This window comes from Pyrus communis, chromosome 4, assembly GCF_963583255.1.
Source record: "Pyrus communis chromosome 4, drPyrComm1.1, whole genome shotgun sequence".
NCBI lineage: Eukaryota > Viridiplantae > Streptophyta > Magnoliopsida > Rosales > Rosaceae > Pyrus > Pyrus communis.
The window spans coordinates 26,391,116-26,417,445 of NC_084806.1; the positions used below are offsets into that span (position 1 = coordinate 26,391,116).

General features: G+C 38.8%; 1 protein-coding gene across 1 annotated transcript; it reads left to right on the top strand.

Annotated features, from left to right (window-relative positions):
* Positions 1-3,991: 3,991 nt before the first annotated feature.
* Positions 3,992-6,087, top strand: LOC137732549 (protein TORNADO 2-like). Its single transcript, XM_068471868.1, has 2 exons — positions 3,992-4,632; positions 5,737-6,087. The coding sequence occupies exons 1-2, from the start codon at positions 4,135-4,137 to the stop codon at positions 6,046-6,048; spliced, it is 810 nt and encodes a 269-aa protein (XP_068327969.1). The 5' UTR covers positions 3,992-4,134; the 3' UTR covers positions 6,049-6,087.
* The last annotated feature ends 20,243 nt before the right edge of the window (positions 6,088-26,330 follow it).

Below are 26,330 nucleotides of genomic sequence, written 5' to 3' on the forward strand. Positions count from 1 at the left end.
TGCCCACCCACTCTTTCTCCTCTCTGTAACACTGAAACAAATTCAATTTATTACCCAATCCAAATTATTTATTTCCGCAGCTATTTCTCACCATATTTGTTAAAATTTAGCTAAATTGAGTTGTGGGTATTTGAAATATTTTAAATTTTAGCTTGAATTTATCAAATTGGATTCTGGGTACCTCAGCTTTTCAGCCATGCTAGGATTTGGAGGAGATTGGGTCAAGAGGGTAAGTTGGGGTTCGAAAATGGGTTGGAATCGAATAGTATAGGAGTTTTGATGTGGCAGGAGGTGGATGCTTGAGCTGGGAATGAAGTTTCAGGTTTGGTTCTGCAAGGGTTTTGCGAGAGGGCGTGCGAGAGTCTGAGAGTGAGAGGAAGGCAGGAGAAAGGAGGGAATGTTGGGAAATTGAAAAATTTATTAATGAATTTACTGTTCAGCCGTGTTTTTCAAAATATGCTTCTTTTTTTCAAGCTGTTTTTTGCAACATCATGTTTTTGATTGTTTTTATTCGTAAGTTTGAAATAAAGTTGGTTTGGAGCGTTTACTAAACACCAAAAATTTTCTCAATATTTTTTATACCTATTTTTTTTAAAAGCACCTCTGACACACCCCGACCGAGATCAGGGCGTGCTGGCTATCACACGAATGTGACGTAGCCATGTGCACGTGCGGAAGCTAATAAGATAGTAATATAAAGTACGAATAATTAAAAACTAACTAGCATACAATGTACTAATACAAGTGCTAGCGTGAGAGTCACAACTTCAGAGCAAGTCTATAGCAGTCCAAAAGAAAATATACGATAAAAGTACACCCGAAGGTGACCCTACAATAATGGGTGTCTGTCAGAAGTGCCGGAAAGGTCCTCTGGGAAACCACCAGAACTGCTACTCAACTAGAACCTGGAGGGGCGCAAAACAAAAGCGTGAGTGGGCAAAAACAAAGCTTTCAAAAAACCAATCGTAAAAAAATACTTTCTAACCCCTCGCCGTAAAACCTGTATACTTCCCAGAAAATAAACATACGTGTAGTATATATGCCAAACATGCTCAAGAATATGCCAAACGTGCTCAATATTATGCCATGCCGAAATCTCAATAAGATATGCAAGTGCCCAGGTATAATCATATCAATATCATGCAATTTGGCAGTCGGAGTCACCTAATGTGACCTGTACGGCTGCATCTAGAGCTCAAATCTCAATCTCAATATCTGAACCTGCCCACGAGTCGGAACCACCTAAAGTGGTCTGTACGACAGGCCTGGGTGTAATACATATATACGCTCTAGTGCTACGATCACGTGAAGGCTGTGCGAATAATCGCGGGTCACCTACGAGTCGGAACCACTTATAGTGGTCTGTACGACAGGACTGTGCACCTAACTTGGATCCAAGCTGAGCGTGTGGTGCGGGAGGTGAACATCACGTGAAGGACTGTGCCCTACTCTGGGCGGGAGCACTAACACCGGGGGTGCAGGTTATGAGCTCTCTAACTATCTCAAACCACTACTGAAACATAAACGAGCATAACGCTTACCTGGCACTTACCTGTGCGTCCACAGCACCCAATATGCATATGTATATATATACGCAACTACTAACATAACCAACAATGCACAAATAACGAAATGTAATGCATGGCATAAACTAATAAACATTTATTCAATTTCTGGGAAAATATAGTATATAGGTATATACGGAAAACCAAAAGCCCACTCACTGGTATGTAGAAGGGTCGTAGCCCCCCTGCCTCGCGTGTGCACGCTTGTCCTCAGGGTACGTGTCACCTATATGCGAAATAGCTATAAAAACGTTAACTTTAAAGCACATAACCTAACTTCTCGTAATAACTTCTCATACATTGCTCAATTTGGACAAATGAATATACCAACGTGCTCTACACAACCTCAGGATCACAACCATATTTTTAGAAAAATTTTCCTCCGCCGCACGCGCCGGCCACGCGCAGGCACGTGCCTGGCACGCTGACGGCGTCAACTGACGCCGTTAGGAATATTCCTTCAATTTTGACAGATTTCGTTAACGGCGTCAGGAATATTCCGTCAGACTTGACGGAATATTCCGTCTCCTTCTCCGGCGAGCCTCCGGCGACATTGCCGGCGCCGGAAAACTGGGAAATTTTCTAACTTCGTTTTCTCACTCATTTCTCAACCGTTTTCCATGATTCAAACGCCAAAATGAAGCTTAGACCTAGGAGAATCACGATAGACTACTTTTAAAGCCTAAAAATCACAGAATCGTACCTGTCACCAAACTCAAAAACCGGCCAAGTTAGAACAGGGCGATCCCGACGTCCAAATTCGTCCAATGAAGCACTCCTAGGATCCCTGGGACCTCACCAAGTCAACTATGAACTTCAAAATCCCAAAAACGTGGTGAAATAAGTTTGCATGAACAGTACTCAAATCGGAGCTTAAGAAATCGACGTGAAAACAACTGGTTTCTCACCTGAAAATGGTACGGTTGCACTCCCACGAGCTTCACGAGCTCGAATATGGCCTTAGTTTCTTCGATCTGTGATGATTTGGTATAGTTGTGTGTATGTCCGTACAAGTTCGAAGGGAAAAGGAAGAAATGGGAGCACGGGAGAGGGAGAGAGAGAGAGTGACAGGGAGAATGAGAGTGTGTGTGTGTGTGTGGCCCAACACATGCCAACACCACACCAACAACCAATCAAACAACAAAACAAAACGAACTAGGGGTAAAATGGTCATTTCGCATGTATGTTTCGATAATGTCGGGACGGGATGTCACAACCTCAGTATCAAATTTATTGTTCTAAAAATTCCTGCTTAGCGCTAAATAAGCTGGTTTTTGCAGCTTCAGGTTTTTGTTTTTTTTTTTTTTTTATCCAAAACTTTGAAATAAAGATGGTTTGGAGTGTTTACCAAACATCAAAAACTTTCCCAACTTTTTTTTATACCCACTGTTTTTTTAAAGCACCTCAGTACCAAACCCACTGTTATAAAAATCCCCGCCTAGTGCCACCTCAGCATTAAGCAGCTGTCTACCATCCTGATTAATGTCTGGGCATTTGAAAATTAAGAAAGGGCGTCTAGACCTGCTGAGACGCCTGCCTAGACCGCCTAGTCCATCCAGACTCGCTTAGACACCCGCTTAGGTTGCGACTCATTTAGATAGAAAATAAATAACTTTCCTTTTGCATTTTATTGTTTCCAATAATGAGCTTTTGATTAAGATGCATAATGGGTTCGATTAAGATGCACAATGGGTTCATTAGAATCATACAAGGAATCTACCAAGTCATAGACAGAATGTTTAATACAAAGTTGTCCATATTTTATGGTAAAACAAAGATTGTAATCCATCATATTTAAAGGAAACTAAAAATATTAATATATAGTTCTATACTGGGCCAACTTCAAGGACTTAAACCCATATTTGAGTTAGGATCTTGTGTAAGGGGATGACTCATATGAAACAGATTTACTACTACTGTGACTTCTCATTCTAATAAGATTATGACATGAGGAAAGTTTTCAACACATAACAATGTATTGGTAAACCATGATGCCCGTTTCAGTAAACTCGTTTTTCATAAAAGTTGATGTCCCTGTGCAGTGCAAAATTTCTAGGGCAAAGCCATTTTCACATGGATGCAACTGCCACAAGCATTATTGTCCTCAGATAATTGTTTTCTTCCAAATCTTTCCATGATTTATGCATTAGTTGCTTGCAACTCATATCTTTTGTCTCTTTCTTTTATCCCTTCATTATGTTCAAGGTATTCCTTTTCAAAAAAGTGATACTCAAAGTACGTGATTACACCTAAGGATCAAAACGCGATTTAAATAACCATTACCTATTACTTTACTAGCTTTACATGGATCCAAGGTAAGGAACAAAAAAGTGTTGGTTTTGATGCCAATAGGGTTTAAAGGTTAGACCTGCACTCGAGGTTTTATGCTCGATTTTCCTCTTCCATGCATACTATCCTTTGTATGGTAAAAGAATTTGGCCCTTTTGGCTTTTGCTACTCCTAGCTTTCGTTACCCTACCCCTTGATAAATAGTTTGAGATATATCTCTCATGTCTTACTAAATCTAGTTTTCAAACGGAAGAGGAACGTAATCGATCTAGAGACCAAAATGGCACTTAGCAACAATGTCATCGGAGCCATCAACTTCGTTGCGATGCTGCTCTCAATTCCAATCATTGGTGCAGGAATTTGGCTCGCAACAGAGCCAGACAATTCTTGTGTAAAGCTTATACAATGGCCTGTCATAATTTTAGGCATCTTGTTCCTGGTTGTGGCCATTGCAGGCTTTGTGGGAGCGTTTTGGAGGATCCCATGGCTCCTTATCTCTTACCTCATTGCCATGCTGGTTCTTATAATCTTGCTTGCTGCTCTGGTGGTTTGCATCTACATGGTCACCATTAGAGGCTCTGGCCACCTGGAGCCGAGCCGGTCTTACTTGGAATATCGTCTTGATGATTACTCCGGTTGGCTTCGCCGTAGAGTTCGAAACCCTTTTAAGTGGGCACGCATAAGAACTTGTCTTAGCTCAACAAATATGTGTGATGAGTTGAATCAGAGATATCGCATGGCTCAAGATTTTTTTAACGCGCACATTACCCCCTTACAGGTAAATATTGTTCTATCATTTCTTCCAACATCAATTTATTTTTATTTTTTCACTTGTTTTTCTTCATAGGGATCGGATGTGAATTCCCCTTTTTTTTCTTTTTTTTTTTTTTTTTTTGTTTTTTTGTTTTTTTGAATGAAGCACGTTGTTACGTGTTTTTAATCCATAAAAAGGTGGAGAGTACATTCTTGCTATTTGTGTCTTTTTTTTTTTTTTTTTTTTTGTTGGGGTTATAGAATTAATTAATTAATTAATTTATGCAAGGTCAAATTTGAAAATTTGGTAGATTAATTTTTTTTGTAGTTGGGCATAGAGATAAGAAAGTTGAATTCAAATAAAATTTCTTTTTCTGTAATTTATTGTACCATTTTTTGTGGCAAGAAAAAAATTAATTGCACCAATTCCTTTTCTTTTTTCAAATTCAATTTGTTGGAAATCCCACATGGAAGGTTTGATAAAACAAATTATGATTTATATACAAATGATTTCATTATTAATTATGACGTAGGCCTTTTAAGTTAAACCTTACACCTCTTAGGCTACAAGTGATTAAGCTAAAAATAATATCGGCTTTAAATCATTTAAACCGTGTCTCTGAAACTTTTACACTATGCACAATATTGGATTCTCAAAATCTACCAATTGCCTGTCTTGTTCCTTTCTTTTCTATATTTTTTTTCTTCTTCAAATCCCACTATAATTTTCAGCTCTTCAAATTAATAAATAATGATTATTTTTCATTTATGTTTGATTCTTGTAAGTGGAAGATTTTATATTCGATTTTCGTTAAAAACAAATTTGAACCACATTATTGCAAGCATATTGGGATGCTTGACTCACTTTCCCACCCCTTGATGTCGATCATATCCTTTGTTTAAAAAAGAAAAAAAATTAAGAGTGTTTGATAACCATTTTGTTCAAAAACATCTTCAATTAGGTTTCTCAATAATAAATAACAAACTAACTTATCAGCAAAACAAACCCACTTTACTCTTTCATTTTAGAGATTCTTCTTTTTTTCACAAGTCCTCACAGATCTCTTTATGCTTTATTCCTTGTGGTGAAGCTTCTTCCTTTTTCTAATTTAATTTTTTATCGTTATAGTCAGGATGCTGTAAGCCACCCACACAATGTGGGTACACGTTCGTGAATCCAACGTACTGGATAAGTCCCATAAACAACGCAGCCGACATGGATTGCCTGCAATGGAGTAACGACCAGACCCAACTTTGCTTCAACTGCGATTCCTGCAAAGCTGGATTACTTGCTAATCTCAAGAAAGAATGGAGAAGAACCAACATTATATTGCTCATCACTCTTATTTCTCTCGTTGCCGTTTATTTGATAGGCTGCTGTGCCTTTAGGAATGCCAAAACCGAAGACCTTTTCCGCAAATACAAGCAAGGCTATACCTAATTATCATATAATCTATATTAATGAATAATCAGTCCTTTTCTTTCTCTAGCTTGTTTAATTAATTTGATTTATCTCGTGACATGAACATTCTTATCATATTGGTTAGTTTTAGTTTTATGATTTGCCAAACTTCGATTGTTGTGTAAAGTTGACAAAGGTGTACATGCATGATTTGCGGGAGGGAACCGAAAGCTGGTCATTACTTTAGAATTACAAACCCCATTGAGATGCTTTTTATGCATAAATCAACTATGCATGTAAGACTTTTTGCAACTATAGGACACAAGCTGCTGCAATGACATTTACGTATGATAAAAGACTACATTATTGTACTATACTTCGTAGTACATCTTCAATAGAGCCTTGTTTGTATTAGTGGGTTCTACATCTAAGAGAAAGCTTAGTACAAAGATTGTACAATTGTGGTTTTTATTTTTTTTTAATTTTTTTTATCACAAATAGCGTAAACTCATTAGTTTGGTAATATTTCAAACTCATCAACATCGTCCTTTATTTGTTGCTTTACTCACCAATATTGTCTCTGACATGCAACTCTGTCAGAGACAACATTGATGAGTAGAGCAATAGATAAGGAATGACAATGATAAGTTTAAAATATTGAGAACCAAACTGATGAGTTCACAAAACATAAAAGACAATTTGTGATATAAAAACCCTAATAATGTGATATAACTATTAGAGAGTATGATTCACATGTCAGCTGGTTGGTTTTTTTTGGCACTCCACAATTTTTTTAACACACGTCAGTTACTGAATTCACCTCACATATTTTTATTTTTTAAATAAAAAATTATCTTAGAACACCCACTTAACTTACCCAAACTACTCTCACACCGACACCTACTTTTTAAAACTTTTGTAATTTCCAATTGAAATTGTATAAAGCTTCAACAATATTTTCCGAAAACTTCTTACATTTTTCGTCAAGGATCTCTGCATTGCACAAGAATATCATTAAAGACTCTGTAAAACTTAGTCATTTCATATAAAGGCATTATGTCAATCGATATTGAAATTTAAATAGGACGTGTTAAAAAAATTGTGCTTTCTCAATAAAACAAATAACACAATAATATCACACAAATTTGTTCAGATAAGATCGAAGGATTGAAACAATCTTGCAATTCATGTTAAATAACATAATGCAAAAACAACGGGTAACTAAGTTTCCAGGTGCACAATAGAAAATGATCCTCGATGGATTCTTTTCTTAATGATCCTAGGGATCCTGCAATCATGACTGTTCATCGTATATCGTGCGGTCAATTTTCGTTATGTACTATTTATATTTAAATTTTAAATTTTAAATAATTTCTAACTATATAATGTATGATAAACGAATATAATTACAGAATCTCTACGATTTCTAGGAAAATGATCCTCACGGATCCTTTTCCGTGCACAATGATTTCAACAAGGTAAAACTCTTCCACTACGAAAAATCTTCTGGCACTTTTCCAGTCAAAGTTCAATCCACTATAAAGTCAAACAAATATAAAAGCGATTGGATTGAAACTCATCTTACTAGACAACGGATAATAAGGGGTGAATTGATATTAGTACTGGACACGTTTTCAATGTTTTTTTTAAAAAAATTCTAAAGTTAAACTATCAAATACATTTTCAAATTTACAAAAAATACATAGTTGTTACTTTTGTTTCGTTTTCGTTTTGCAAAACAGTTATTTTTTTTGGAAATTGCTATTTACACTCTAAAAATATTATTTTGCACTCTTAACAAGTTTATTTTTCATTATAATATAGAAAATTCGGAGTGCAAAATGAAAATCTTGATGCCAATAACAATTTCATTTTTTTAATAGAACAAAACAGTTCTTTAAAAATTCATTTTGTAAATTGTTACTGTACTTGCCTTAACCTGAGGCTCTTTAACATAGTGTTTTCAGACTAGACTATCTTTAGGGATTAAGTTAGTGTGACTAAGGCCTCATTTGGTTTTTGTTTTTTTTTTTTAATACCAAAAATTGCTTAATTAAGCAATAAAAAGGATTTGGTAAAACTAAAATATTCTGCTTATTTTTAAGAGAGAACTAATAAAAAGTTCCTTTTAATTTAATTTTTTTTTTTTTTTTATAGAAAAACACTTAAGTCAACTTTTCTTTGTTAACGTTGGGCACTTTTAGGCCCAAACAATGGATCCAACCAAGAGAGGAACCCAGCAAGGCCGATAAGAGAATGCAAAGCCCAAAACCCAAGGGGCTTAAAAGAGGACAAGCCCGAGAACATGGTCGACATTCCCTCATTCTAGACGACCAGGAAGCGCAAGAAGGATTACAGACGTCGTAAGCACGTGGGCAAAATGACAACCTTATTTTGTTTGTCAAATTTTCATCAGTTCATTTGGACTTGTAATGTGCTAATTTGGATTTTCGGTACTACTTTCCGCTCATTGGTTCGAAATTTGGTTGTGAGTATATCTCTATTTCTCTGCTCCAGCTTCCAAGTAATGTGATAAGAAGATCAAACAATTGATTCGGGTATGTATAGGCATTTCGACAAGAAATTTAGTGACATCCACTACAAAAAAAGTGGTCTATAAACACAATTGATTTGTGTCCTTTTCACTTTCATTGAGCGCATATATATATATATATTTGTGCTTTTTAATGTCAATGAGCACAAAAATATCTCAAATGTGCTTTCTTAAACAAAAAGACATATTAGTTTGTGTCTTCAGTAAAGTATATTGTGCCCCTATTTATAGATATCAGTAAACATAATTTTTTATTAGTTTATAAAAACACAAAAAACATTTTTGTGCTCTTTGATTTAATATATTTAAATCAAATGATTTTATAAACACAAAGTTCGGGCCTTCCTTCACAAGTTTGGACACAAAATCATATTTTAATATTAGTTTTTATTGATCAAGGCCCATCGCACCCCACACCAGACAATGGTGAGCAGTAGCATTAAATGAGTTTTTCAAAAACTCAAGTCCTGCCTTCCTTTCCTTTTTCTCATTACCTACTTTTTCAAAAAATAGGCTCAAATGTATCATTGGTGTCGTCAAAAGACACAATTATATATTCTTTATTATTATTATTATTTCAAAGACTTATGACCCACTCATTCCTTACTCTCTCTCTTCCACTAACCCCACTTTCTCACTCTCCCCTTCTACTCTCTCTCTCTTTCTTTCCTTTAACTTAACCCAACCACACCGAAAGATGGTATAGGAATTCGGTAATCCCATATATATATATATATATAATGGAGAACTTATGTGGATCGTCGGCTTGGTTGAGATTAAATCTTGACCGTTTATGTATAATTAACCCTAAAAAAACTTCTATCTCAACCTCACTTCACTCACAGTCTCCTGTCTCCTCCGCCGAAACCAAATCGAGCCCTCCTCCTTCCTTAGTCCCACATTAGTGACATCACCCAAATTTTTCAGTTGAATTGCGGACCCATCCACAGCAGTCTTCAGTCCTCACTTGTGGATCCGTCCCCTAAATCGCGACTTGTTAGGACCTGACAATTGGGCCTTGCTCCTCTCTTTCAGTCTCGAGCCTTTTGTTAATAATTACATTGTCTTGTCTTCAAGCCTAAGCCCATTAGCTAGGGTTTCCCTTTCTTGGCTTGGTGTGTGTGTGTGTGTATATGTTAATCTCAACCCCATAGGGCTTATGAATGAATGAAAAAATCCTCTTACCTTTTGTCTCGACTTGTTCCTTTCTCTTCTTTTAAATTCCTACACTGTTATTTATTCTCTAACAATTTCAGCTTCTGATTCGATTGGGCATACCAGTTGGTATCAGAGCCCGTCGACAGATGGGCAAAAACACATCATTCGCTAGCTCTGACCTCGACGCCGTCCCCGCCGCAGTGGATGTTCATCATAAGCACCTCCATAACCAGGTTGATGATACCTGCGACACCATTGTAGTTTTGGAAAACCAGCAAGTTTTATTCCAGAAGTCGCTCGACCAACTCAGTGACTCCAACACTGCATTCCAAAATACCATGACCTCCCAGTTCGCAACCTTCCAGTCCTTGTTGTTTGACGAGTTGCACCTCCTAAAATCAGCCCTCCCACCAACCCTACCCATCACCATACCAGCTACTTCCACCCCAGCCACCACCGTACCACCCACTGCTACCCCCAACCCCCAGTGATCCTCTACACCTAACCTCCAACCATCTTTCCGCTCCCTCTTTCCTCCATCAACTACCACCTACACGGGCTTAGGCCTTTCTAATTTACCTACTTTAAATCCACTACCCACTTACATTCCCTCAACCCGGCCCACTCCATCTCCTAATACCATTATAAATAGGCCCACCCACTTTCAACTGAACCCAGCGTCTTCATCCAATTTCTCACTCCATCCTTACACCTCGGGCCCATCCTTTTCCCATTCTTTCCATGTCGCACCGTCCCCCACCCCTACTTCTACTACCCATACCCACCCAACACCATATACTTACCAACACCCTCCTGATCATGTCAAATCCATCAAAATGGAACTCCTTCGTTTTAATGAGGAAGACCCCTACGGGTGGTCAGCCATGGTAGAACACTATCTCGACTATTACGAGGTCCTTCCTCAACAATGGGTCCTTGTGGCAGCATGTAATTTTGGGTTAGATGCCTCTATTTGGATGAGGGGTTTCGAACAAAGACATGGCAGAGACAATTGGGGTCTATTTGTTGAACTGTTGCTACAACGTTTTGGTGAGGGTGATATAGCTAATATTGAATCATAGCTCACCCACATCCAATAAATGGACACTGTGGATGATTATATAGTAGAGTTTGCTAAACTCTCTTGTAAGGTGATTGATTGGACATAAACTTAGCTTAAACATGTTTTCTTGGGGGGCTTAAAAGAGGATATTCTCCATGATGTCCTAGCTATCGAACCCGATTCTTTACACCAAGCTAAAAAATTGGCCAAAATTTTTGAAACCAAAAATCAGTCTAAAAGAACCTCTCGCCCAAATTTCTCTCGGCAATACCTCCCATCTAGCTTTCCAAAACCATCCAACCCCAACCTCATCCCTACCATCTCATCCCTTAAATCCCCTAAACCCCAAACCACTAATTTCAAACGATTAACCCCAGCTGAGGTTCAAGAAAAAATTCGCAAACGCGAATGCTTCCATTGCACAGAACCTCATGTCCCTGGACACAAATGCAAATTTCCAATGATTGTGATGCTTGATGCCCCTACCACTGAGGATGATTCTACTGAATTTCATGATTGCCAATCGGAGGTAGAACTTCCTCCCGATCCCCCATGTCACATGCTAGAGCTCTTTTCTCTCCCTGGACTTAGCATGGGTTAACCAATGAGATTGCAAGGCTCCATTAACTCCCTTCCGATTACGGTCTTGATCGAATCCGGAGCTGCTTGCAATTTGCTCCATACGGATGTTGCACACCACCTAGGCCTACCAATTGAACATATTGCCCCAATTTATTTCACCACAACCTCTCACACTCGAGTTGATGCATCCTCACGAGTTCACGATGTTGATGTAAATCTGGAAGGCGAAGCCCTTCGAGGTTCATTCCTCCTTTTGAACATACCAAGTTATGACCTTATCTTGGGGTCTGAGTGGTTGGAGTCTCTTGGCTTTATAGGGTGGCACTTCAAACATAAAAAATGATATTCAATGTCCAAGGCCAAACCCACACTCTTCAGAGACTAGTCAAAGCCACCTCACCTTTTAGCACTTATCACTTACTGCAACCCACTTACCCACCCAACCATCTCATTCCCCAATCAACCCAACCCACGGATACCTCTCTCTCTCTCTACCAACCCATACCGACCCAACCATCATTTCCTTCCTGACACAATACCACCATCTTTTTGCCATACTATATCACAACCCAACGCCACATAGACCATAAAATTCCACTCTTACCTAACACTACACCTATCTTGATACGTCCTTATCGGTACCCACACTCCCAAAAAGCCGAAATTGAGAAACAAGTGCAGGAACTCCTACAATCGGGAGTAATTCAAAATAGCAATAGTCCCTTTTCCTCCCCAGTCCTCCTTGTGAAAAAGAAGGATGACTCATGGCGTCTTTGTATTAACTATCGAGCTTTGAATGCAGCAACCATCATGGACCGTTTCCCCATCCCATTGTGGATGAGTTACTTGACGAATTGCATGGGGCAGCCATATTTTCCAAGATGGACCTTCGGTCAGGCTATCATTAGATCCGCATGTGTTCCGAGGATATCCCAAAACAACATTTCATACACACCACGACCATTTTGAATTCTTGGTGATGCCATTCGGCTTATCCAATGCTTCATCAACTTTTCAGGCTTTGATGAATTCCATTTTTAGGCCATACTTGTGTAAGTTTGTCTTAGGTTTTTTATTTTTTATTTTTTATTTTTTATTTATTTTTTATTTTTTATGATACCCTTGTCTATAGTCCTTCATTGCCTATTCACCTTTCTTATTTGGAGATTGTTTTTCAAGTTTTGTCTACTCACAGCTTGAGGGTAAAGATAAGCAAATGTTCCTTCGGACAACCTACGATTAACTATTTAGGCCACTCTATCTCGGGCCAAGGTGTGGTGGACAGTTCCAAAATTCAAGCAATCACACAGTGGCCTCAACCGCAGTCTCTTAAAGGCCTCCGTGGGTTCTTGGGTGTCACGGGTTATTATCGGAAGTTCGTCTGTCATTATAGCCTGATTGGAAAGCCCTTGACTGATATGTCAAAACAGGGCAATTTCTCATGGACACCAGACTCTATTGCTGCATTTGACAAGCTTGCATGCGCTAGTAACCACACCCGTGCTTGTTATCCCCAATTTCACCAAACAATTTGTAGTGGAAACAAATGCATCTGGTATGGGTATAGGTGATGTCTTATGCCAAGAAGGTCATCCAATAGCTTACCTCAGTAAGGCACAGTCCGGTTGGAATCTCGATCTCTTTACGTATGACAAGGAAATGCTTGCCATCGTCTTTGCTGTGGAGAATTGGCACCATTATCTCTTGGGTCAACAATTTCAGATTGTGACTAACCACAAACCCATCAAGTTTTTCCTTGAGCAATGTATAACGACTCCACAACAACACAAATGGTTTATTAAGCTTCTTGGGTGTAATTACACAGTGGACTACCGGCAGGTTTGCCAAAACAGCGCCCCAGATGTACTTTCTCGCCAACATGAGCCGCTGCCTTTTATGGGGTTGTCCTCTCCAGTTTTTGATCGTATATCGGACCTACAACAATTATATGTTTCAGATCCACAGGTTCAAACACTTTGGTCTTCATTGCTCCAAACACCAAATAGTTTTGTGCGAGGCTTCACGCTTGTTAATGGTGTCCTTCATTACAAACAGAGAGTTTTTGTCCCTCTTACATCACAATGGTGTCCAAAGATCTTAGACGAATTCCACTCCTCGCTGCAAGGTGGCCACTCCGCCTTTCTCCGTACTTATAACCGAGTCTCTTGCAACTTTCTTTGGCCCGACATTCGTAAGGATGTAAAGAATTTTGTATCCACATGCTCGGAATGCCAACGCTAGAATCATGAGAATATTCACCCGCCGGGTCTCTTGCAACCGCTCCCTATTCCCACTTGCATATGGCAGGATATTGCTCTTGACTTCGTCGAATGAGTACTGTCTTCCAATGGCTATATAGTCATTTTGGTAGTTGTCGATCGCCTCACTAAATATGGCCATTTTATTCCGCTCAAACAACCATACACGGCTGCATCCGTTGCTGACACATTCATCAAGGAAATCTTTCTTCTCCATGGTATACCAAAATCGATTGTCTTGGATCATGACCCAACCTTTCTAAGCCACTTTTGGACAAACAGGGCACCAAATTGTGTCGTAGTTCTGCATACCACCCGCAATCTGATGGCCAATCAGAAGTCTTAAACTGCACACTCGAGCATTTCCTTCGATGCTTTTCAGCAGATTGTCCTCACAAGTGGGATGCCCTCTTTCCTTATGCCGAGTGGTGGTACAACACCACCTTTCAATCTGCCATTAAAATGTCGCCCTTCCAGGTGTTGTATGGATTGCCACCCCCAACCATTCAATCATACATACCTGGTACTACGGCAGTTAACTCGGTTGATGTGGCGTTGCAGGACTGTGACAAGCTCTCTGTCTCTTACATGTTCACTTGCAGCTGGCACAGAATCGAATGAAACAAGTTTACGACAAAGGTTGCACTGAAAGCCAATTCACTGTGGGTGATTGGGTCTATCTTAAGCTCTAGCCCTATCGCCAGCAATCTGTGGCCACTGGGCAATTCAACAAACTTGCACCTAAGTTTTATGGCCCATTCCAGGTGAAAGCTCACATAGGTGCAGTAGCTTACTATTTGAATCTGCCTCCTGACTCCAAAATACACCCAGTCTTCCATGTCTCTCTACTCAAGAAGAAGATAGGTGCTGCCATCTCTCTAACTCCAATCCTGCCCCCTATTGACTCTACAGGTCTCTTACATTGGTAGCCTGCGAAGATTTTGGACTGAGGGATGTTCAAGAAAAAGAAGCACAAGAAAACACAAACCTACAAACCTTGCGAAGGGCTTCTGCAACAAATAGGGGATTATGATAATAACCTTAAGAGCTATTGTATTTGCTTACCTGATTTTTCTTTTTATATATTTGATTAAGACATTTTGAATTTGCAGGTTCTGAAAGATGCTGAGGTAGCCTTACTCCATGGCAGATCTGGAACTTGTAAGTATTGATTTTAATTAACTCTGTTTGTTGGTGTCATTTTTGACTGATTGTGGGAATGGTTTTGAATTCGACTGTAATTCTTTTGATGACTACATAATGAATGTTGTAGTCTGTTAGCCGAGTGGGTCTTTTACTCACTAACATCAAGCTAGGGGTTATGTCAGCCGGTTTCAATAGCAGTAATTCCGGTTGGTCAATTTCTTTGGTCTGTTACATAACTTTAAAGGATAGAAAACTTCTCTAGTCTGTGTGCTTGAATACTGGAATCAAAATGAAGATGATAACATTTATCTATATAACGAATCTGAACCTTGAGCAACTAACCATGTAACCTTGTGCAAAGTCTTATGGGACTGAACAACCTAGTAATGCATTTTTAAGTTTTTAATGTTTGAAAGTTTTTTGGTCCTTGAACATCACTAGAAATATGTGGTAGTTTCCCCTCTTATTGGTTGTGTGAACTGCTTTATGGAAAATCTCAGAAATTTTGTTTGTTTTTTTATCTTGAACACTTGTAATTGTATTTCTTATGAGGAGTACTTTTAGTTTCCCCTATTAATCTTCTGCTTCCATTGTTGGTTGTTTTGGATGGTGGAGTTGTTATATAAGAATCATCTTTAAGCAGGTGGTGGAAAGGCCCCTAAAGCAAATATGAGTCCTCCCACAGATGATAGAGGTATGTCTTTCATTCTTTATCTCTTCATTTTCTCTGCTCTTGTAAATTGTTTGGTTTTTCTTTATCTATGAATTTATATGTATATGTATATGTATGTATCTATGTATGTATGTATGTATGTATGTATGTATGTATGTATGTGTATCTATTACACTGAATTCGCAGGCTTTTAGTTTGTTTAGGTGCTGAATTTTTGTAAATCTGCATTTTCAAATGCTGAATTTTTTTACCTAAACTCTGTTTCCCTCTTTTCCCATACAAGTTACTCTGTTTAGGTTCAGTTTTAAGCGCATTAAAAATGGAGGGGAATTGATGCCAGTGCACCTTGGGACTACGCTAAGATTCAGATTTTTCCATCCCAGAACAGGTTAGGTTTTCGCCTTCCTGTAAATTTTATTCTTTTAAGGGCATATGTTTTCTCCTCCGTTGTATTGGATTATAAAAGTTTATTCTTTCTGTATGTGCTACACTAAGTGCATTATTATTTCCCGTTGGGGATTCCTTTTGTTTAGGTGATATTATGTACTTGTTCAAATCATTGGAGAGTAACTACATTTTTTTTTTTGTATTAGAATTGATAAGTTACCTTTCCTCTCTTCCTACTTATAAACTAATAAATTGATAAATTATAATGAATTTTCATATTGTTGTATAGTTCCCTACCGAGTGGAAGCCCGAAATACATCATTAAAGCTAAAAACTACTTGATTATAAGCAGGTTAAATTTCCAAAAACTTATTTATTAGCTTGTGCTTGCCTGGTTATTTGTTTTTACTTATTCTTTGCCTTTTCCTCAATTTGGCTGGTTTTTGCATTATGCTGCGAAGAGTATATCTTTCTACTATTATAATTTAGATTAGTATAACAACTTGCTATTTAGCTACTCCCTTAGATAAGAAATCGTTAAAGTCTATGGTGTGTGTATTTACGCAATGATTGAAAAATATTATGTATTTTGCGTTTCTGTCGACACTTTGCTACATAGTGTTTGAAAAGAAAGTAGCAATGCATCAGCATCGCTGCTTTTACTGCTTGATAGATTTCTTACTCATGTTCATTTTCAGAGGCTAGAGCATAGGCTGAAGGTTGTTTGCGGTGGTTGAGGGTTGTCTGGCATGCGAGGAACTCGAGAGTAATGGTATTTGTTAGATTCTTAGATTTAGTTAAGAGTTTTTCATGGAAGAAAAATGTATTAGGAATTATTTTCATTATCTATATGAATAATTTTTTATTGATGGTATTACTATTTGAATTTTTTTTTTTTATAGAAAAACACTTAAGTCAACTTTTCTTTGTTAACGTTGGGCACTTTTAGGCCCAAACAATGGATCCAACCAAGAGAGGAACCCAGCAAGGTCGATAAGAGAATGCAAAGCCCAAAACCCAAAGGGCTTGAAAGAGGACAAGCCCAAGCACATGGTCGACAGTCCCTCATTCTAGACGACCAGGAAGCGCAAGAAGGATTACGAACGTCGTAAGCACGTGGGCAAAATGACAACCTTATTTTGTTTGTCAAATTTTCATCAGTTCATTTGGACTTGTAATGTGCTAATTTGGATTTTCGGTACTACTTTCCGCTCATTGGTTCGAAATTTGGTTGTGAGTATATCTCTATTTCTCTGCTCCAGCTTCCAAGTAATGTGATAAGAAGATCAAACAATTGATTCGGGTATGTATAGGCATTTCGACAAGAAATTTAGTGACATCCACTGCAAAGAAAGTGGTCTAAGAACACAATTGATTTGTGTCCTTTTCACTTTCATTGAGCGCATATATATATATATTTGTGCTTTTTAATGCCAATGAGCACAAAAATATCTCAAATGTGCTTTCTTAAACAAAAAGACATATTAGTTTGTGTCTTCAGTAAAGTATATTGTGCCCCTATTTATAGATATCAGTAAACATAATTTTTTATTAATTTATAAAAACACAAAAAACATTTTTGTGCTCTTTGATTTAATATATTTAAATCAAATGATTTTATAAACACAAGTTCGGGCCTTCCTTCACAAGTTTGGACACAAAATCATATTTTAATATTAGTTTTTATTGATCAAGGCCCATCGCACCCCACACCAGACATTGGTGAGCAGTAGCATTAAATGAGTTTTTCAAAAACTGCAGTCCTGCCTTCCTTTCCTTTTTCTCATTACCTACTTTTTCAAAAAATAGGCTCAAATGTATCATTGGTGTCGTCAAAAGACACAATTATATATTCTTTATTATTATTATTTCAAAGACCCACTCATTCCTTACTCTCTCTCTCTTCCACTAACCCCACTTTCTCACTTTCCCCTTCTACTCTCTCTCTCTTTCTTTCCTTTAACTTAACCCAACCACACCGAAAGATGGTATAGGAATTCGGTAATCCCAAATACATATATATATATATATATATGTAATGGAGAACTTATGTGGATCGTTGGCTTGGTTGAGATTAAATCTTGACCGTTTATGTATAATTAACCCTAAAATAACCTTTATCTCGACCTCACTTCACTCACAGTCTCCTCTCTCCTCCGCCGAAACCAAATCGAGCTCTCCTCCTTCCTTAGTCCCACATTAGTGACATCACCCAAATTTGTCAGTTGAATTGCGAACCCACCCACAGCAGTCTTCAGTCCTCACTTGTGGATCCGTCCCCTGAATCGCGACTTGTTAAGACCTGACAGTTGGGCCTTGCTCCTCTCTTTCAGTCTCGGGCCTTTTGTTAATAATTACATTGTCTTGTCTTCAAGCCTAAGCCCATTAGCTAGGGTTTCCCTTTCTTGGCTTGGTGTGTGTGTGTGTGTGTGTGTGTGTGTATATATATATGTTAATCTGAGCCCTATAGGGCTTATGAATGAATGAAAAAATCCTCTTACCCTTTGTCTCGACTTTTTCCTTTCTCTTCTTTTAAATTCCTACACTGTTATTTATTCTCTAACAATTTCAGCTTCTTATCCGATTAGGCATACCAATTGGTATCAAAGCCCGTCGACAGATGGGCAAAAACACATCATTCGCTAGCTCTGACCTCGACGCCGACCTTGCCGCAGTGGATGTTCATCATAAACACCTCCATAACCAGGTTGATGATACCTGCGACACCATTGTAGTTTTGGAAAACCAGCGAGTTTTATTCCAGAAGTCGCTCGACCAACTCAGCGACTCCAACACTGCATTCCAAAATACCATGACCTCTCAGTTCGCAACCTTCCAGTCCTTGTTGCTTGACGAGCTGAACCTCCTAAAATCAGCCCTCCCACCAACCCTACCCATCACCATACCAGCTACTTCCACCCCAGCCACCACCGTACCACCCACTGCTACCCCCAACCCCCAGCGATCCTCTACACCCAACCTCCAACCATCTTTCCACTCCCTCTTTCCTCTATCGACTACCACCTACACGGGCCTAGGCCTTTCTAATTTACCTACTTTAAATCCACTACCTACTTACACTCCCTCAACCCAGCCTACTCCATCTCCTAATACCATCATAAACAGGCCCACCCACTCTCAACTGAACCCAGCCTCTTCATCCAATTTCTCACCCCACCCTTACACCTCGGGCCCATCATTTTCCCATTCTTTCCATGTCGCATCGTCCCCCACACCTACTTCTACTACCCACACCCACCCAACATCATATATTTACCAACACCCTCCCAATCATGTCAAATCCATCAAAATGGAACTCCTTCGTTTCAATGGGGAAGACCCCTATGGGTGGTTAGCCATGGCAGAACACTATCTCGACTATTACAAGGTCCCCCCTCAACAATGGGTCCTTGTGGCAGCATGCAATTTTGGGTCAGATGCCTCTATTTGGATGCGGGGTTTCGAACAAAGACATGGCAGAGACAATTGGGGTCTATTTTTTGAACTATTGCTACAACGTTTTGGTAAGGGTGATATAGCTAATATTGAATCATAGCTCACCCACATCCAATAAATGGGCACTGTGGATGACTATATAGTAGAGTTTACTAAACTTTCCTGTAAGGTGATTGATTGGACATAAAATTAGCTTAAACATGTTTTCTTGGGGGGCTTAAAAGAGGATATTCTCCATGATGTCCTAGCTATTGAACCCGATTCTTTACACCAAGCTCAAAAATTGGCCAAAATTTTTGAAACCAAAAATCAGTCTAAAAGAACCTCTCGCCCAAATTTCTCTCGGCAATACCTCCTATCTAGCTTTCCAAAACCATCCAACCCCAACTTCATCCCTACCATCTCATCCCTTAAACCCCCTAAACCCCAAACCACTCATTTCAAACGATTAACCCCAGCTGTCAAGAAAAAATTCGCAAATGTGAATGCTTCCATTGCATAGAACCTCATGTCCCTGGACATAAATGCAAATTTCTTATGATTGTGATGCTTGATGCCCCGACCACTGAGGATGATTCTACTGAATTTCATGATTGCCAATCGGAGGTAGAACTTTCTCCCGATCCCCCATGTCACATGCTAGAGCTTTTTTCTCTCCCTGGACTTAGCATGGGTTAACCAATGAGATTGCAAGGCTCCACTAACTCCCTTCCGATCACGGTCTTGATCGATTCCAGAGCTGCTTGCAATTTGCTCCATACGGATGTTGCACACCACCTAGGCCTGCCAATTGAACATATTGCCCCAATTTATTTCACCACAACCTCTCACACTCGAGTTGCTGCATCCTCACGAGTTCATGATGTTGATGTAAATCTAGAAGGCTAAGCCCTTCGAGGTTCATTCCTCCTTTTGAACATACCAAGTTATGACCTTATCTTGGGGTTCGAGTGGTTGGAGTCTCTTGGCTTTATAGGGTGGCACTTCAAACATAAAAAATGATATTCAATGTCCAGGGCCAAACCCACACTCTTCAGAGACTAGTCAAAGCCACCCCACCTTTTAGCACCTATCACTCACTGCAACCCACTTACCCACCCAACCATCTCATTCCCCAACCAACCCAACCCACGGATACCTCTCTCTCTCCACCAACCCATATCGATCTAACCATCATTTCCTTCCTGACACAATACCACCATCTTTTTGCCATACTATTTGGTCTCACAGCCCAACGCCACATAGACCATAAAATTCCACTCTTACCTAACACTACACCTATCTCGATACGTCCCTATCGGTACTCACACTCCCAAAAAGCCGAAATTGAGAAACAAGTGCAGCAACCATCGAGCTTTGAAAAAGAAGGATGACTCATGGCGTCTTTGTATTAACTATCGAGCTTTGAATGCAGCAACCATCAATGGCCGTTTCCCCATCCCATTATGGATGAGTTACTTGATGAATTGCATGGGGCAGCCATATTTTCCAAGCTGGACCTTCGGTCAGGCTATCATTAGATCCGCATGTGTTCCGAGGATATCCCAAAAACAACATTTCGTACACACAACGACCATTTTGAATTCTTGGTGATGCCATTTGGCTTATCCAATGCTTTATCAACTTTTCAAGCTTTGATGAATTCCATTTTTAGGCCATACTTGTGTAAGTTTGTCTTAGGTTTTTTTATTTTTTATTTTTTATGATACCCTTGTCTATAGTCCTTCATTGGCTATTCACTTTTCCTATTTGGAGATTGTTTTTCAAGTTTTATCTACTCACAACTTAAGGGTAAAGATAAGCAAATGTTCCTTTGGACAACCTACGATTAACTATTTAGGCCACTCTATCTCGGGCCAAGGTGTGGTGGATAGTTCCAAAATTCAAGCAATCACACAGTGGCCTCAACCGCAGTCTCTTAAAGGCCTCCGTGGGTTCTTGGGTCTCACGGGTTATTATCGGAAGTTCGTCTGTCATTATGGCCTGATTGGAAAGCCCTTGACTGATATGTCAATACAGGGCAATTTCTCATGGACACCAGACTCTATTGCTGCATTTGACAAACTTGCATACGCTAGTAACCACACCCGTGCTTGTTATCCCCAATTTCACCAAACAATTTGAAGTGGAAACAAATGCATCTGGTATGGGTATAGGTTATGTCTTATGCCAAGAAGGTCATCTAATAGCTTACCTCAGTAAGGCACAGTCCGGTTGGAATCTCGATTTCTCTACGTATGACAAGGAAATGCTTGCCATCGTCTTTGCTGTGGAGAATTGGCACCATTATCTCCTGGGTCAACAATTTCAGATTGTGACTGACCACAAACCCATCAAGTTTTTCCTTGAGCAACGTATAACGACTCCACAACAACACAAATGGTTTATTAAGCTTTTTGGGCGTAATTACACAGTGGACTACCGGCAGGTTTGCCAAAACGGTGCCCCAGATGCACTTTCTCGCCAACATGAGCTGCTGCCTCTTACGGGTTTGTCCTCTCCAGTTTTTTATTGTATATCGGACCTACAACAATTATATGCTACAGATCTACAGGTTCAAACATTTTGGTCTTCATTGCTCCAAACACCAAATAGTTTTGTGCGAGGCTTCACACTTGTTAATGGTGTCCTTCATTACAAACAGAGTTTTTGTCCCTCTTACATCACAATGGTGTCCAAAGATCTTAGACAAATTCCACTCCTCGCTGCAAGGTGGCTACTCCGGCTTTCTCCGTACTTATAACTGAGTCTTTTGCAACTTTCTTTGGCCCGACATTCGTAAGGATGTAAAGAATTTTGTATCCACATGCTTGGAATGCCAACGCTAGAATCATGAGAATATTCACCCGTTGGGTCTCTTGCAACCGCTCCCCATTCCCTTGGCATATAGCAGGATATTGCTCTTGACTTTGTCGAATGATTACTGTCTTCCAATGGCTACATAGTCATTTTGGTAGTTGTCGATCACCTCACTAAATATGGCCATTTTATTCCACTCAAACACCGATACACGGCTGCATCCGTTGCTGACACATTCGTCAAGGAAATCTTTCTTCTCCATGGTATGCCAAAATCGATTGTCTTGGATCATGACCGAACCTTTCTAAGTCACTTTTGGCAAGAGTTTGTCAACAAACAGGGCACCAAATTGTGTCATAGTTCTGCATACCACCCGCAATCTGATGGCCAATCAGAAGTCTTAAACCGCACACTCGAGCATTTCCTTCGATGCTTTTCAGCAAATCGTCCTCACAAGTGGGATGCCCTCTTTCCCTATGCCGAGTGGTGGTACAACACCACCTTTCAATCTGCCATTAAAATGTCGCCTTTCCAGGTGTTGTATGGACTGCCACCCCCAACCATTCAATCATACATACCTGGTACTACGACAATTAACTCGGTTGATGTGGCGTTGCAGGACCGTGCTAAGCTCCTTCGTCTCTTACATGTTAACTTGCAGCTGGCACAAAATCGAATGAAATAAGTTTACGACAAAGGCTGAACTAAAAGCCAATTCACTATGGGTGATTGGGTCTATCTCAAGCTCTAGCCCTATCGCCAACAATTTGTGGCCACTAGGCAATTCAACAAACTTGCACCTAAGTTTTATGGCCCATTCCAGGTGAAAGCTCACATAGGTGAAGTAGCTTACTATTTGAATCTGCCTTCTGACTCCAAAATACACCCAGTCTTCCATGTCTCTCTACTTAAGAAGAAGATAGGTGCTGCCATCTCTCTAACTCTAATCCTGCCCCTTATTGACTCTACAGGTCTCTTGCATTGGTAGCTTGCGAAGATTTTGGACTGAGGGATGTTCAAGAAAAAGAAGCACAAGAAAACACAAACCTACAAACCTTGCGGAGGGCTTCTGCAACAAACAGGGGATTATGATAATAACCTTGAGAGCTATTGTATTTGCTTACCTGATTTTTCTTTTTATATATTTGATTAAGACATTTTGAATTTGCAGGTTCTGAAAGATGCTGAGGTAGCCTTACTCCATGGCAGATCTGGAACTTGTAGGTATTGATTTTAATTAACTCAGTTGGTGTCATTTTCGACTGATTGTGGGAATGGTTTTGAATTCGATTGTATTTCTTTTGGTGACTACATAATAAATGTTGTAGTCTGTTAGCCGAGTGGGTTTTTTACTCACTAACATCAAGCTAGGGGTTATGTCAGCCGGTTTCAATAGCGGTAATTCCAGTTGGTCAATTTCTTTGGTCTGTTACATAACTTTAAAGGATATAAAACTTCTCTAGTCTGTGTGCTTGAATACTGGAATCAAAATGAAGATGATAACATTTATCTATATAACGAATCTGAACCTTGAGCAACTAGCCATGTAACCTTGTGCAAAGTCTTATGGGACTGAACAACCTAGTAATGCATTTTTAAGTTTTTAATGTTTGAAAGTTTTTTGGTCCTTGAACATCACTAGAAATATGTGGTAGTTTCCCCTCTTGTTGGTTGTGTGAACTGCTTTATGGAAAATCTCAGAAATTTTGTTTGTTTTTTATCTTGAACACTTGTAATTGTATTTCTTATGAGGAGTACTTTTAGTTTCCCCTATTAATCTTCTGCTTCCATTGTTGGTTGTTTTGGATGGTGGAGTTGTTATATAAGAATCATCTTTAAGCAGGTGGTGGAAAGGCCCCTAAAGCAAATATGAGTCCTCCCACAGATGATAGAGGTATGTCTTTCATTCTTTATCTCTTCATTTTCTCTGCTCTTGTAAATTGTTTGGTTTTTCTTTATCTTTGAATTTATATGTATATGTATATGTATATGTATGTATGTATATATGTATGTATGTATGTATGTATGTATGTATGTATGTGTATCTATTACATTGAATTCGCAGGCTTTTAGTTTGTTTAAGTGCTAAATTTTTGTAAATCTGCATTTTCAAATGCTGAATTTTTTACCTAAACTTTGTTTCCCTCTTTTCCCATACAGGTTGCTCTATTTGGGTTCAGTTTTAAGCGCATTAAAAATGGAGGGGAATTGATGCCAGTGCACCTTGGGACTACGCTACGATTTAGATTTTTCCATCCCAGGACAGGTTAGGTTTTCGCCTTCCGGTAAATTTTATTCTTTTAAGGGCATATGTTTTCTCCTCTGTTATTGGATTATAAAAGTTTATTCTTTCTGTATGTGCTACACTAAGTGCATTATTATTTCCCGTTGGGGATTCCTTATGTTTAGGTGATATTATGTACTTATTCAAATCATTGGAGAGTAACTACATATTTTTTTTTTTTTTTTGTATTAGAATTGATAAGTTACCTTTCCTCTCTTCCTACTTATAAACTAATAAATTGATCAATTATAATGATTTTTCATATTGTTGTATAGTTCCCTACCGAGTGGAAATCCGAAAGACATCATCAAAGCTGAAAACTACTTGATTATAAGCAGGTTAAATTTCCAAAAACTTATTTATTAGCTTGTGCTTGCCTGGTTATTTGTTTTTACTTATTCTTTGCCTTTTCCTCAATTTGGCTTGTTTTTGCATTATGCTGCGAAGAGTATATCTTTCTACTATTATAATTTAGATTAGTATAACAACTTGCTATTTAGCTACTCCCTTACATAAGAAATTGTTAAAGTCTATGGTGTGTGTATTTACGCAATGATTGAAAAATATTATGTATTTTGCGTTTTTTTCGACACTTTGCTACATAGTGTTTTAAAAGAAAGTAGCAATGCATCAACATCGCTGCTTTTACTGCTCGATAGATTTCTTACTCATGTTCATTTTCAGAGGTTGGAGCATGGGCTGAAGGTTGTTTGTGGTGGTTGAGGGTTGTCTGGCATGCGAGGAACTCGAGATTAATGGTATTTGTTAGATTCTTAGATTTAGTTAAGAGTTTTTCATGGTAGAAAAATGTATTAGGAATTATTTTCATTATCTATATGAATAATTTCTTATTGATGGTATTACTATTTGAATTTATTATTATTATTTTTTATATATTTCTCCTACTGGGCATAATAACAAACTTGTGCTAATAGAAAAGTCATCTGACACGGGTGTCAGAAAAGAGGCACACAAAACCCTTATTTATGCTGAGCTTTGTGAGCAGCAAAGACCATATTGTGCCCAATGGTCAAAGGCAAAGCCTATAGAGGGCACCCATAATATAATAGTTGCTGCACTGTTGCCATTGGTCTATGGGCACATAAGTTGGTGCCCTTTGGCCTCAAAGGGCACAAATAATTTATTGTGTGCACTGCCCATATTTTTTGTAGTGATCGTTGCATTTTACTTTTAATCAGTTTAAAGGTGTTGATGCTGCATTATGCCACTGATACGCACATAAAAAATTGTCTCGTAAGTCAGTAGTAATTTATCAAGAACCGGTTAGAGTGTGTCAAAGTTTGTTAATTTTGGTGACCCAAGTTGCCGTATACGTTTTCCCATACTTTGAGTGTTTGTGCTCCTTTTTCTTATTCTTGATAACAATCATTCTGATCTCTTTTTATCTATGTGCAGAAGTTTTCCAAAGTTGTTAGAAGTTGGGCATAAAAAATGTTCGTGACAGGATGGTGGGCATTTCTTTCTTCTGGCTCCTATTTCGTTCAAATCATGTTCATATGCAATACTATTTTCCATTCGATACTGCGTGTGTAAACCATCATTCTATGTTGTGGGGAGGGTCAAATATCTTTAAAGTTGTTGTATATCTGATTATTCATAAGATTTAGATCTGAGAGTAGTTAAATTTATTAGCTTGAGCCATGAGGTATTTATAATCTATTTTTCTCTCTTTCCGAAAGCAGAAGTATATCATTTGTTTGAACTCTAGGAGTTTTGTTGCAGGCAAAGGAATAGCTGGATAAGATAGAGAAGTAGCCTCTCGATAGATGATTTCAAGAATGCACAACTTAGCCTCTTATAAGTTCCAGATTGAGCTGATTTCATGTAATTTTATGTTAACCATGTCATTTGTGTGGATTTTATTGATGCATCTGTTTAATGCAGTAGCTAATGAGATCAAAGCTTCCTTCTCTTTCTTCGAGATTGCTTTTTTCTCTTAT

Bases quoted from the DNA above. Each gene is read 5' to 3' on its own strand.
- LOC137732549 (XM_068471868.1), top strand. From the start codon at position 4,135: ATGGCACTTAGCAACAATGTCATCGGAGCCATCAACTTCGTTGCGATG. The intron at 4,633-5,736 runs GTAAATATTGTT...TTATCGTTATAG, and splicing joins CGCACATTACCCCCTTACAG to TCAGGATGCTGTAAGCCACC.